Here is a 14,289-nt window from a genome sequence, read left to right as displayed (position 1 = left end):
TGAGCCATGGCTACCGTTATCTGTACAGGTGTTTGTTGATTTAAATCTTTCCTATAGTCAAAGTTTTTAGCCTATCTTTTTTGTAATTCTTCTTGAAAACCTTCATTTAACCTCATTGTCATTATGATACCCAAAGGGAAGATGTCTGCCTTCATTTTGTCCTCTTCCTCATTAGAGAAACCTGTGCCTATATTAATGTCAGGAAGCATTTTGTTGTGGACCTTATAGTACCTACTGCACATTGCATAGACTGCAGAGAAAATCAATATATTGTGGGAAAAGCTATCTGTTTCATATGAATACATAAATGTGAAGAATTTAAAACAGTCTACAAAAATTTGAAATTTTGGAACCTTCTGCAATTTTTTTTGAGAACTAGTTAGCTTTCAATTTGCAGGGTTTAAATTCACACTAGTTACGTAAAAATTTGCCAACATCCGCGCAACTCCTAACTTAAGTTCCCATACTTAGTTTCAGCAAACAGTTCCTGTAGAAAGCATGTTACTTACTAATACCAATCTGATGAACAAACTATTCTGGAGTGTTATCTAGCAAAAGGTAAGGTAGATTTTGAGAAAAGAATAGATGAACACATTAGACATACAGCAGAACTTAGTTTCAACCATTCAAACAAAGTTACCTGTGTTGGCTTCCCCTAACATTTTAAAAATAGCATTTCAGTCTACCTCTCCCAGTGTTACCCATTTGGCATCAAAATGCCTCATGAAAAATTCATTCCAACACAATTGGTTCTTTTTCTTAAACTATAAAGCTTATAGTTAAAACATAGAAAGATTATTGTAAAAGTAAATATAGCACTCCTGAAAACTATGGACTGGAAAGACAGTATGTAGCTAAAACACAGTTATCTGAACTACTCTCATGTCCTAGGAAAACATGTCTCCAAAGATATCCTCCTTACCTGATCTGTTTGGTCCCATTCTCCTTGTTGTCTGAGAGATGGAATAGACCAGATTGTCAGTTTTCCTGAGAAATGAACAGCTGCCAGAAGAGCTCCATCAGGAGAAAGATTCATCTTGAAAATTCCATCCTGTCAAACATTATGTCAGCAAAGTAAAAAAACGCAAACAAACAAACAAACAACCCCACACACACCAAGAAATAAAAAAACCCCAAGCAAACAAACAAACAAAAAAACCCCAACCACATCGACCCAAAACCCCAGAATATTTTTTGCTACTTTAGGAAGAAAAAAAAAAAATTGTATGATCTTCCATCCTGAAAATTTAACATGCTTTATATTTAAAAAACAAACAAAAAAAAATCCATGCTAAAAGTCAGAATAAACGCAAAATACCAATTGTGGCATAGAAGAGTAAAAACAATCTGTATAAAGCAAGAATACTACCATAATACTAACATATCTTTAGTAACATGAACTTCTGTATCACACCGGCATACATGAAACAAAATCTGAAAGTGTAGCATTCCTAGGAGAACACTGCAGAGAGCAATGCACAGCTAGTTGGAGGAAAAACTGCAGGTTGTTCTCACATCATCTGCTCAGAGAAAACACCCAGCACCCTCAGTTTTCTGCTGTCCTGCCTCTCAGGTCCACCCAAGGATGACTGCTACCCACACACAGCTCTTAGTACAGCTCTTCCTCCCTGGAAACAAACTTCTGGGTGGGTATTATTACAATTAAAAACAAAGGGGATACAAGAGATACATAGATGACGAGATCCTGAAGCAGCACATTGCTCATTACAGGACATTAGATCTGAATTTAAGAATCTCTTGGGTAACATTAGACTAGCAGCAATACAGCGAACATCAAGTCCATACAGAAGAAATAATTCAATAAGTAAACTACATCAAGGGTACAAAAAGTCTCCTAGATGAAGTTTTCCTTCAGCTCTGGATATTTTAAAAGACAAAACGTAGTTCAAACAAAATATTTCCATAGGGATTCATGAATTCCCACACAATTACAACTGAATCTATACACTATTTCCACGAGACAAAAGCCTCTAAATATACACTCAGATTTCAAAGTCAAACTTAGTGTCACTGGCAATGCATAACAGTTTCTGAAAATACAATTTGTATTTACTCCCCCCCTCCCTCAACACAACTTCTATGTTTCCAGAAAGATCATTAGGTTCTCAGAGAATCTTCACTGAAGGACAGTAGGATGTAGATTCCCAAAACTTACATTTTTTATAAAACACCATTTTGTTAGTGCAGTTTGCTATTTAAAACTTTCTAATAAAGATTCAACCTACAGTAATGTTAGAACTATCCAAGTCTGCCAAACTGATTATCCAGCCCCTCCCCTCTTGGAAAACACTCCAACATAAATGAAGTACAGAAAGATTACTAGACATCCATGTGATTAAGAAGTTTGAACGGAGTCTCTACAGCACATTAGTGGTAAGCATCATTTGAAGATAACTATTCTGTTACGGTTGTTTGTTGGGGTTTGTGGGTTTTTTTAATTATTTTTATTTTATTTCTTAGGCTGTTTTACATTCTAGTTATGTCACAGAAACAATGATGATCAAGTAATCTGCTCACTGTTGCACAGTGGTTTGCAGCTATTGAGAATACGCTTAAATACTACCTTAAAATGTGTTTTTAATTGAAAAGGGGAGTAGTATTAAGGGGTTTTTTAAACCAGTTATGATTTTTTTTTCTAATATAAATAATTCTTAAGTATTCTCCAACTATATTCTTAAGCAGCTAAAGTACTGTAATCTCTACGATAGTTTGCCAAGGAATTGTACGTGCCTAGTAATGGCAATTCTGTCCTTACCAATCAAGCTGCGTTCACAGAGGACAAAGAACAGAAGACTGTTAAAGGACTTAGAAACATATAGCCAAAATATATAACCATTCAGGTAAATGGTCAGTGGTATACATCACGGATCTTAACAGGGGTTAAGCATTTACTCAGTAGTCAGTAATAATTCTGTTGCTGTTGAATTTAGATGTTGAGTGGCCATTAACACATTCAAATTTCCCACCAGAGCATTGTTATTTATAGAGATTAATCAGTCCTCTGGCAAAGCAGGCAATGCTGCCTCAGTAAACAGCTTGTCAACTTAAGGGAACTGCAGAACAAGATGCTGAAAACCTCAGCAGGATGGCACTTCACATTTTCTAAGTGTCATTTAAGTTAGCAACACTAAGAATCAAATCCCAAGATAGCTAGTTCTAATATACAAGTCCTCTAGCTGCTGTGCCTGTCATGCGTTAACACTGCTGCCAATTTCCCACTAAGAATATAAACTATACCTCACATATTTAAACCATAATCTCTGAAATCGGATTAAAACATTCAAGGATGAATAACAATCTCTGCTTTTCTTTGTACATTTAGTACTGGCAAGTGCAGTGAAAGTTGAAGTTTAGTACAGCTACACTCAGTACTGGCCTTCCAGTAAAAAAGTTTACTTCAGCCTTCTCTTATATGTGTTCAGCGAAGGAAATAAAATTTCTCCCCATTCCACCCTCGAGAGAGATTCAGAAAGATTTGTTTTCCCCTTCCAATCAAGCATGCAATTTTTTCTTTTAACCAGTCACCTAAATGTCCCAAAAAAAAAATCTATTAAGGTCATTTCCAAAGTCCATATAACTTCAGACCAGCCATTTTTCCTCTCGGGAGGATACAGTGAGGGTGGTAGACAGATTCTTTACTGTTCTTTCCTTGTAAAGCAGAACAAGGGAAAACATTTTTTTTTTGTACAAGAAGAGAAGGGGGGATAGAAAAAGGAATTAAGCAACTGCTACACACAATCAGTAGACAAGATAGGAGAAGGTGGTGCAGTACCACATGGGTAGCTCCTAAGGCATGTAGAAGAAAGCCACAAGCGCTGTGTGCAAAGCCTTAGAAATACAGAAAGCACACGCCTACACCTCAGCATGACACTTAGGATTTAACACTCACTCATTCAGGGGAGAGGAGAATACAAGACCCATATCCAGGGTTTGTTAAGAACAAGTTGATTTTGATCAGCAGTTTCATTAGGTTCACATGTGTCCTGCTAGGAGAAGTTAAGTCTTTGTGTGTGCCCTATTTAAGCCATGAATGATTAGTTTGAATGCACTCATTTTTTCCTTCCCCATCCTGTATGTAAATTTTGGGATATAAGGTGAGGGGGGGTTTTGTTTGTTTTCTAGTGGGAGTGGGGCAGTACAGAAGGCTGGGTTTTGGAGTTCCTCTCATTTCTCTCACAACCATGTAATTGAGAAACATTGTCAAAATATACTCACTTCTTGTAGAATATATCACACACCTAGCATGCTATGATCATTACACTCATTAACAAATAACTAAGTGGCTTTTTACACTTTCTTTTTTGATTAAGAGTTTACATTTAATATTGAACTCTACATCTCCAGACCTGTTCCTGCCAGTATGCTGAAAATCCAAGATTCAAGCTTCAGCAGATAAACTAAGTGGATTTTTTAAAAAGGCAAATAAATGCCAAGCTACTCCATTTAACACTAAAAGCTTATTATAACTTTTAAAGAAATGTTAATTCTTAAGTTGCATAAATTTAAAAATATTTTCAATCAGTCTCTCAGGCAGTCATTAATGGACAATTATGTTAGTAAAATACATTTCTGAGGTAGACCTAGACTTTAATACCTGTTCTGTTCTCCGTCTGCTGTAAAACCTTAAATTCATAATCCTTAATAATCCTCTTCTCTGCGCCTGTAAGAACAGAAACACATCATACAATGAAAGACAATCTCATACATTGTTTTATGTACCAAAAACTAAGTCATATCTGAAGTACTAAAACAACTCTGCAGGATTCTTTAAACTTCTATAAGACTGCCTATTTTAAAATAATGCAAGGGTAATAAACGCAGTTTGTATAACTTCACCCATTTCGTTAGGTATGTAGCATGCACAGAAAAGCACTACTCATTTCCATTAAAATGAACAGCTCGCTTTTAATACTAGGCAATACCTGTGCAAGGGTAAACACTCGAATTTATCCTAGTATACCATAAATTGATTTTGGTATATCCAAAATATATTTGGTATATTTGGTTGCTACCAAATCAAACATTTGCTTCTACTAGAAGCAACAGGAATCAAGAGTCAGACTTAAACTGAAACACTTATTTCAGGTGTGCTGCCTTTTGTTATGAAGTAATAAAAAGACAAAAATAACAGGATTTTTTTTTTTTTTTCCAACAAAGAGAGGTAACATATCCCAGTACACAACTAAGGAGGTTGTACACTTCTCTGCTACAACTTTGGTTTATTGTTGTTTTGGTTTGTTGGGCTTTTATTTGGTTGTTTTGTGGTTTTGGTTTTTTGTTTGTTTGTTTTTTTCTTTTATGTAAATCACAAGTGATAATCAAGAACTTTTAAGTTCTAATGATACTACAGAAAAAGCAAAATAGACAGATGCTGGGGGGGAAGAAATAACTTATTAAAGTTATACTTATTAAAGTTATACTGCATTAAATTATTTTTTCAAGAAGAGATGCATATTGAACTTCCAGTTAGATAATTCTGACAGTGACAATATTCAACTAGTAAAATGAGGAAACATACTTACTGTTTTAATGTCATCTTCATAACTAGTGACCTGTTTATAATGGGGAGAGCCTGACAGAACTCTCCAAGCAGATATTCCACAACCAGTTGCTTTAGATACTCCATCTTCATCTGTTTCACAGCCTCCTACAAGCAGAAGTCTGTAAAATACAGAGTCATAGTATGCTTTTATATACTGACACATAAATGTTTTTTTTTAATTGTCTTAAGTCAGAACTATAGCAGTTTGCTTGCAGTAACAAAAAGACTAAATATAGTAAGATACTTAACAGCCCCAATAAGCTTTAAACTTCAGGGTCTTTATTCACAGGCAAAAAGATTTAAATATTATTGAGTAACACTTGTTATTTGTGGCAATTATCCCCATCCATTCTCATCTCCAGCTTTCTAAATAAGGCATAATTCCCAACATTTAAAATAAAATAAGTCTGGCTACAAATCTGAGTTTCTCCCCTATCCTCAAAGAATGATAACAGGTAAAGCTTAAGTTTGTGAAAAGTTCTGGTCATTCTGTTTAAGCATTAGGTTTCCATTTATTCAGATGTGGTACAAAAGCTACTTCTCTTTTATTTAAGAAGCGAATGCATCAAGGTTTTTCAATTTTGTTTTCCAAAGTCACTCTACCAATTATGTGCATACAATAATTTTGTTACACACAGTAGATGGTACTTTAAAAATTTTGAGGGAACTTACAATTATTGCTGATTACCACTAACACGTATCCAAATGTCTTCCCTTGAAGCCCCTTCATCTTATTAACAAACAGTTTTATATTTAACTGATGATTACTTTGAAGAAAACTTTGAAAACACATGCCTAAATTTGTTTGGAAGCAGCATTTTAGTGAACAACCCATCAAAAAGTAAGCATCTGCAAAAAAAAAAGCACAGATTGGAAGAGCCCGAAGTTCAGCCCTGAGAACACTCCTTTATCAATTTTCAAAGTCTGCATTACTCTTGGAATGCTGTACCACCTAGCGGCTGATGCTCATACAGCTCTCAGCTGTGATTTGAGTGTATTTGAAAACATCTACTTCAAGAGTCAACTGAAAGAAATAAAATATAAAAGGAAAAAAAAATCCTTCTATGCTTAGTCCCCTTTAAAAGGTGAGTAAAATATTTAACATTCCCAGGTCTCATGCTATTCACAAACATACAGCAAGATGATTTATATCATGGACGCTTACAGTCTGTTAAGGTTCTTCAGAGTTTTAGTTTTTTGTGGTGTAAACAGTTGCCTAAGACAACAAACCAGAAAGAACTTCAACCATTTTCCACAAAAACAACTATAGGAGACTCTCAAGTCTACCATCAGAATTAACAGGAAAATGGGCAATTTTGTATTGTTCTTATGATCAGAAAGCAAAGCATAACACAGCTGAGAGTCATTACTTCTCCCTCACAGAGGTGCTGTTTAACTTGAGAACATGTAAAGTTTCTGGCTGAGCATCCACGATGCAGTGTTTTCTTGCTGTAGTATGCCAAAAAGAAACCAGGTTATCATTTAAGGAACAAATGGATTCCTATCAGAGTCAAGGAAGTCTACCATGAGTAGTGCAGATCGTACTTCAGACTCCTTAAAACTGGAACCTAAATAGATGTGGAAGCAAACATACTTCTTGAGTAATTAGTACATGCTTTTTGTAGCGATAACATAGGAAAAAAACAGGCACAAAATTCACCTATTATAGCTTTCCAGTAGATCCTTAGCAAAGCAATTGGGTTATGAAGATGACAACAATTAGTAAAGCATGGTATTAGACAATCAGTGAGAGAACTCCAACACAGACCAGCAGCAAGGGAGGACTGCACTTCAGCATTATGTAGATTGCAAAAGAAACTCCACCATGAGTACTACTTGTTAAACAGAGAATATGACTGTTGCTCAGTGAGCCCAGCAATCCCAGTGTTAAAATATCAAAGAACTCCTGCAGTGCATACCTCTTTTCTGAACAAGCTAGTAATAAAAGACTGCATTAAGCTTTGTACACAACAAACCTTGCAACTTAAATGAACCCAAGTTGCTCTATATTTTAACAGTTTCTAATCAACACCAACTGTTTGGGTTTGATACTGATTGTTCATTCCGGTCATTTGGTTGGACAATTCACAAGTAAATATTTGGACAGGAACTCAGAGGAACTTACCAAGACATCACTTTTACTAGTATTTTGGGTTTGAGTACTTTGTTCTGTGAGACATACTGAGCACTAGCTCAATCCAAAGACGTCTCTAGTACCAGGACTCTCAAAGACTACAGGGGTTGGTTTAAAATCACCACAGCGGAAATGCAGACATTGAAAAACAGAATATTTAAGCAATTTCATACTCAAGCAACTGAGGAAATCAGAAGCAACAAGCAGGACAACATAGCAAGTCTAATTTCATTCAACTTTGGGACATCAACAAATGCTAGAAACTACTTGAATGGTTTGTTATTCTTTGATGAAGAAAGTTACTTTAACCCAGGAAGACTTGGAGAGAACATCAATCCTTCAGAAACATGGAAAACAATGACACATTTGGTACAGCCACCAATAAACAACACAGTTCTCAGAAATACACAAAAGATTTTTATATCAAATTTTCTGCTGATTACTGAGGGGGAAATTGTACTTGGGAACAGAAAAACCTCACAGATTAAATGTCATACAATTAAGAATTGTACTAATAATTCATCCACGTTTGTTTCCTTTCTGTATGTTTTTTTTTAATTTCCCTTCTCCCTGACACTTCCCTTCTGCAATCTTCCTCTGCCTGCAATCATTCTATCGGAGAAGCTTGCCACACTGCCACCAATCAAAGAACATAGGAGCTGCCCCCAACTCATACAAAAGCCATCTTTTAGGCAGACTATGTAGTTCTTCTGAGGGACTTCAGTAAAAAACAAAGTAGTAGTAAATTTTCAAATATCTTGCAGCACATACCTCTACCAAAATAAAAATGAACAAACAAAAAACCCGACACAATAAAATTAACTTTCAGCAGAGACGTAGCACCATAGCACACCACAGGAAAGTCGTTTCCAGCACCAACAGGTTTTATGGCAAAATACTCGATTAACCCTGTTGTATATTATGCAGTTTATGTCCACTTTAGCTAGCCAAGAATAAATGTGTTTGGGTACCCAAACATCTGAGCACAGAGTCTAGTATCACAAAATCACATCTTAAAACTCAGACAGATGTTGGCCAGATCAATGTTACACAGATCATTTGCATAAAATGATCAATTTCCTAACTTTTTTTAGCACGGAAAGCAAGTTTCACGTTTTTTTTCACAGCCTTTCATGAGGAAAGCTTTACAAAAAATAAAATTAAAAATCAGTAAACAAAACCTTTATGAAATCACTACAACACAGCTGTGAAATCCTGATAACCAAAAGACAGGGGGCACAATCCTCTGGAAGATTAATTTATCTATTGTCTTGTCCATCCGTAGGCACCTAAATTCTTCCATAAGCTCCAACTTCCATTGCAACATACCACTGAACTAAAAATTTCAACAGCAGCAGTGACTAAAACTCAATTACAATTGACCGCAATGTGCCAGAGGTGACTAAGAGACAAATAGTAGCACAAAGACCAAGAGAAGAATTGTCAATAATCGTGACAGCAGTAGCTCCAAAACTGCCTGAACTAGCTCTCAAAAACTCCATCAAGATAAATCTTTCTAAAGAAATTCCAGAAAAAACTGTCACATACAGTGCAACATATTTATAATTCTGAAATATCTTTTAGGATAAATGAAACTCAATGACAGCTGGAATGACGATGTCATATCAGTTTAGACACGCACGAAACACACAATCTCAAGACAAAAAGCATTCTCCCAGGACTGCAGAGAAATTCATCATGGCAGCACGTACTTAAAATTTTAAAAAGCTTTTCAGAGAGCAAAATGCAACAGCAGGGACAGAAACTATTAAGATGAATAACACAACTGGCATCAAAAGAAAATGATAGGTACTCCTGAGAGCCTCAGCAAAGATCTGGTCTTGTTTACCAATTATTTTTTCAAGACTAGACAGGAGATGACTCCAAAATAGTAAGTTGACAGGTAGACTGGGAACAGCAACAGGAGAGGTTTTGCTCCCGTTTACTTTTTTTTTTTTTAAGCTAGTCTCAATCTGAAGAAGATACCATGCGAACAACTTTTTTTTGTCCCAGTAATGTGAAAAACTACTTTTCCTGGTCAAATACTTGGATTCTTATATCACACCATATCAGCTGTAGTTCTATGCCACTCCAGAAGGGCCACAAAGCAACATTAACTTAATATACAACACTTAATAGTAACTCCCTAGAAGGGAAAGGTTTGCCTATCATACTGTTACGGACATCAAGATCAATGCAACACCCTTTCGTACTTAAAATGTTAAAATCTTACATAATTTTTATTCTTGCATAAATTTTCTACACAGAGCACAGCTAGAATGCTGCAGTTTGTGCAGCAGCTTCTGGTCTCCATTTCTAGATCCTCTTAATCTTCTACATACTTCTGTGATCAGCAGAGGACTCCTGGGAAGTCTTTGAGGAACTTCACAATGCCTGCCATTGCCAGGAAGAGCTAGCCAGCAAGCTCTAGAAGCTTTTAATAAGGTCTGACGGCTGTTCCTGACCAAAGGGTGCTTTCAGCTTTTGTTCCAGCTGACTCCTGATTAGCAAGGGTCAGGAACCCTCTCAACAAGTCCTAGAAAGAGACCTATATGAGTGCCAGGCCAAGAGTGCAGCCAATGGATGCAGCATTTTGTTCAGCAGTTTGCAGAAAATGGGGCCAGAAACTCTCTCTGTATGTGTCCTCAGCACCGGTGGTAACGTGCCGCCAGGCTCAGTCCCCAGCACCCACTGGAGCAGCTACCCCAGCAGGTCAGAGGCCTTGACACAGACCACACTACGAAGGGAGGATACAGATGTGCAGGTCTTGGACTGGAGGGACACAGCTCCAAGCAACCTGCTCTAGTTGACCCTGCTGTGAAGTAGAATGGGTTAGATGATCTCCAGAGGTTCCTCCAGTCTCAATAAAAAAAAAATGGCTGCCCCTGCAGTATCTCAACTGTACTCTATTTCAAAGGTTACTACAAAGTTGGGCTGAAGATAACTACTACAATACTGGTTTCAAGAATAGCAAGTTCCATTGAGACTTCTATACAATTCCCCACTCAATTTTGGTACAACAAGCAAATTCCAGATGAATCTAAAACCCTTCATCTTCTATAGCCATCACACATTTTAGGCTCTAATAGCAAACGCTTTCTGTAGCAACTGCAGATAAGCCTGAAGCACAACATTCAGCTACGGAGTAAGATACTCAAAATAAGCAAGGTGTTGAACCTTCCATTAGAGCTTACAGACCTCACACTGAAGCAGACATAAGTTTTGTCAACTAAAGCGCACCATAAATTTCATCATAGATGAAAGCTGGATCACATGAGAACACCAACATTAGGCATCTAAATTAAGGTATATAACACTTTCCAAAAGCAGTGAAACTCATTATTACGACTTTTTCCCAAAGCTATTGTTTCAAGTTTTCCTACAGGTTCAGATACATTTACTACTGAAATATTCTCTTTGCAATTATCCTACATCTAGTTTAAAAAATTAAGCACATTAAGTTATTGAGTGCTATTTTATTGCACTGTAATAAGTAATGAGCAAATACATAGCAATATAGAGTGCAGTAAGTCAAGGCTTACAAGCAGTGGAGATAGACCAGTATAATTTCATCATCTGAAATTACATGAAATGCAAGAAAGCACGAAGTGACAGTTGTACTCCTGTTAAGTGATCAAAGTTCACATTACTGAAAATGAAAACTTTGAAGTGTTCATATGTATCTACAATTTTCTTTAATGCACCATTTAAGAAAACTGCCTCCCTTCAGCCCTTGGGGTTTTTTTGGATAACACCACGATTTCAGCAAGAGACTCTGCTCATGAATTTAGAGTTCTCTAGTGTCAAATTTAGATGCTTTCTACCACAGAGTAAATTCAAAACCGAAAAAGACTTGCCTATACAAAGGGCAAAACATTGTTTTTTTGCTTTCCATCCAATTGTGCATTCTTTCAAGTACCAATTTTTCAACTTACGCTGGTTTTGGCTGAGAGTTAATTTTTTTTCATAGTAGCTAGTAAAGGGCTATGTTTTGGATTTGTGCTGAAAACAGTGCTGATAACACAGGGATGGTTTCGTTCCTGCTGAGCAGCGCTTACACAGAGCCAAGGCCTTTTCCGCTCCTCACACCACCCCACCAGCGAGTAGGCTGGGGGTGCACAAGGAGTTGGGAGGGGACACAGCTGGGACAGCTGACCCCAACTGACCAAAGGGATATCCCATACCATATGATGTCATGGTTAGCATATAAAGCTAGGGGAAGAAGGAGGAAAGGGAGGACATTCTCAGTGGTGGCGTTTATCTTTCCAAGTAACCATTATGCGTGACAGGGCACTGCTTTCCTGGAGATGGCTGAACACCTGCCTGCCGATGGGCAGTGGTGAATGAATTCCTTGTTTTGCTTTGCTTGTGTGCGCAGCTTTTGCTTTACCTATTAAATTGTCTTTATCTCAACCCACAAATTTTCCTCACTTGTACCTCTTCTGATTCTCTCCCCCATCCTGCTGGAGGGGAAGTGAACGAGCAGCTGTGTGGTGCTTAGCTGCCAGCTGGGGTTAAACCACAACACAGCTTTACTAAGCAAGTCAACTGGCTGCACATAGCAGAAAGTACTATGATCACAGGGCACTCCATTTGACTGTTTTTATTTTCGTGAAATGAGTCATAATATTCCGTGGTAAAAACAAGGAATTCCTGAATGTGTACGCCACGCACTTTACACAAACTTACTATTTCAGCAGCAGATATAACCACATCTTTTCATGTAAGGAAAGGGTATTTCTCTCCCTAGAAAATATGTAACACAGTCAACAACAAAAAACTGCCAGCCATAAGCTCCCATTAAAAAAAAAAAAAAATCTTTAATTACTAATATGCTAAATACATTATTCTAAGCACAAAACTAGCATGGTCTCCTGCTCTTTTACTTCACACTAATACCAAGTTTTTAAAATGTTAACCTAAGATATTTTAAGAATAGTAGGAAAATCAAAGCTATTACTTCTCTTGGAGGTGGGAGAAAAGAAGGAAAAAAACCTTGAAATTTTTGCCTTTCCCTCTCCCCTTCTCTTTTAAACCTCTATGGCAATAAGTTGCCATTAGCACACAGAAAGCAATGTCCATACTGTTGGGATGACAATTACACCAACTGATTGCCTACATATTTTCTTGTTAATGGGTTCATCCATTACAAGACTTTAACAGTTCTGACATCATTTGCTCAGAAATGCACCAAAAATGAAAAACAAGCACATCCATCTATTATAATTGTCAGAATAATTATTTGACCATACTTCGAATATTAACCAATGTTCTCTTCAACATGTGCTGTTATAATCAATTTACTTCCTAATTTTAGGAGCAGAAAAGATATCTTTAGAAACAAGTGACAAGAACCATTAACCCTAGTCTGATCAAAGGAAAGAACGAGCAGGTTCTGCTGTCTGGTCAGATAGCTGTGGGTTATAGAGCTTTGGTAGCACTACTACCTCAAAACTCTAAATTTAGTACACTGAGTATTAATTATGTGGAATTACTAGATATGAATTAGGTAGAAAGAAGAAATCATACTCCAAATTAATCTTTCAAAGTAATAAGCTAGAAGAACATTACTTCTCATTAATAACCATTTTTTTGTTGAAGATAGATAGGACAGCTCACTTAACACTGAAGAATGAGAACAAGTTTTTAAACAGTGACTTCTGGTATTTTACAGCCAAGCCTAATTTCCATTTAAAACAATACAGTGATATAATATGTTGTGCAATTCAATCCTAGTAGATCTAATAGGAGAAAATTATCTAGAAGGAAGTTCAGTTTCTACAACTGAAGGGAAACGAAAAAATAAGTTGCTGAGTTTATCTTGCTATATAACAAGGAGATATTGAAAAGCTAGACGTATTTTTAACATAAGTAATTGGCTATTCCAACTAGCTCTGGTTCAAGACCAGGCAGTCAATTAGCCCACCTTTCAAGTTTGGTATCTGTACCCAACACCTTACTAATAGAGAAAAGGCATCACAAGACAACTCCAAATACCAAAAGCCTGGCAGTTTTGGCAGTTTCAGTCAGAACACTAGGGAAAATTGACTGACCAATGAGTCCAGCAATCAAAAAAAACCCCAACAAAAAACCCAACAACCAAAAAATCCCCCAACAAACTATACATCAGCCCTTACCTCCCATTACATTCAGAAATGTCTTTTGAAACTTTTTCTGACATTCTAAAAAATGTTGCATATGCAAGGTACTCAGACAGTAAAGGACACAACTTGATTGTCATTATTCAATTAGTAAAGTGAGATCACCAGCTAGGGTTTCTTTCCTAAGTGCAATGATATATGACTTGTTATTACTGATTCACTATATACCAATATTAAAATAGATTTTTTTTTTCCCCTTCCTTATGCAACACAACTTTTATTTTGCTGCTTTTGTTCATCATTTCCATATTACTGGCAGGTAGCAAACAGAACACTTACCTGTGACCAGGATGATAAATGACAGTAGTTATTCCATGGGTGTAATGGCTGCTAAAGCTGAAACTATGACTTTCTTGAAAGCTTTGATTTGTTCCAACACTAAGTATGGGAAAAAAAAATACATATATTATTCAGATTTATTTTCTTGAAAG

General features: G+C 36.7%; 1 protein-coding gene across 5 annotated transcripts in view; it reads right to left on the bottom strand.

Annotated features, from left to right (window-relative positions):
• The window catches only part of NBAS (NBAS subunit of NRZ tethering complex), a 179,588-nt gene that overhangs the window by 154,573 nt on the left and 10,726 nt on the right, over positions 1–14,289 (bottom strand). For all 5 annotated transcript variants that reach the window (XM_075750595.1, XM_075750598.1, XM_075750596.1 and 2 more), the window contains exons 9-12: positions 14,138–14,236; positions 5,544–5,682; positions 4,616–4,681; positions 923–1,051 (exon numbers count right to left, since the gene is read on the bottom strand). In XM_075750595.1, the coding sequence (XP_075606710.1) occupies positions 923–1,051; positions 4,616–4,681; positions 5,544–5,682; positions 14,138–14,236 (433 nt within the window). The remainder of the gene's footprint in view (positions 1–922; positions 1,052–4,615; positions 4,682–5,543; positions 5,683–14,137; positions 14,237–14,289) is intronic.

Source organism: Balearica regulorum, chromosome 3, assembly GCF_011004875.1.
Source record: "Balearica regulorum gibbericeps isolate bBalReg1 chromosome 3, bBalReg1.pri, whole genome shotgun sequence".
Taxonomy (NCBI): Eukaryota; Metazoa; Chordata; class Aves; order Gruiformes; family Gruidae; genus Balearica; species Balearica regulorum.
The sequence above is the reverse complement of the archived record's forward strand: the minus strand, read 5'-3'. Positions and strand labels throughout refer to the sequence as shown.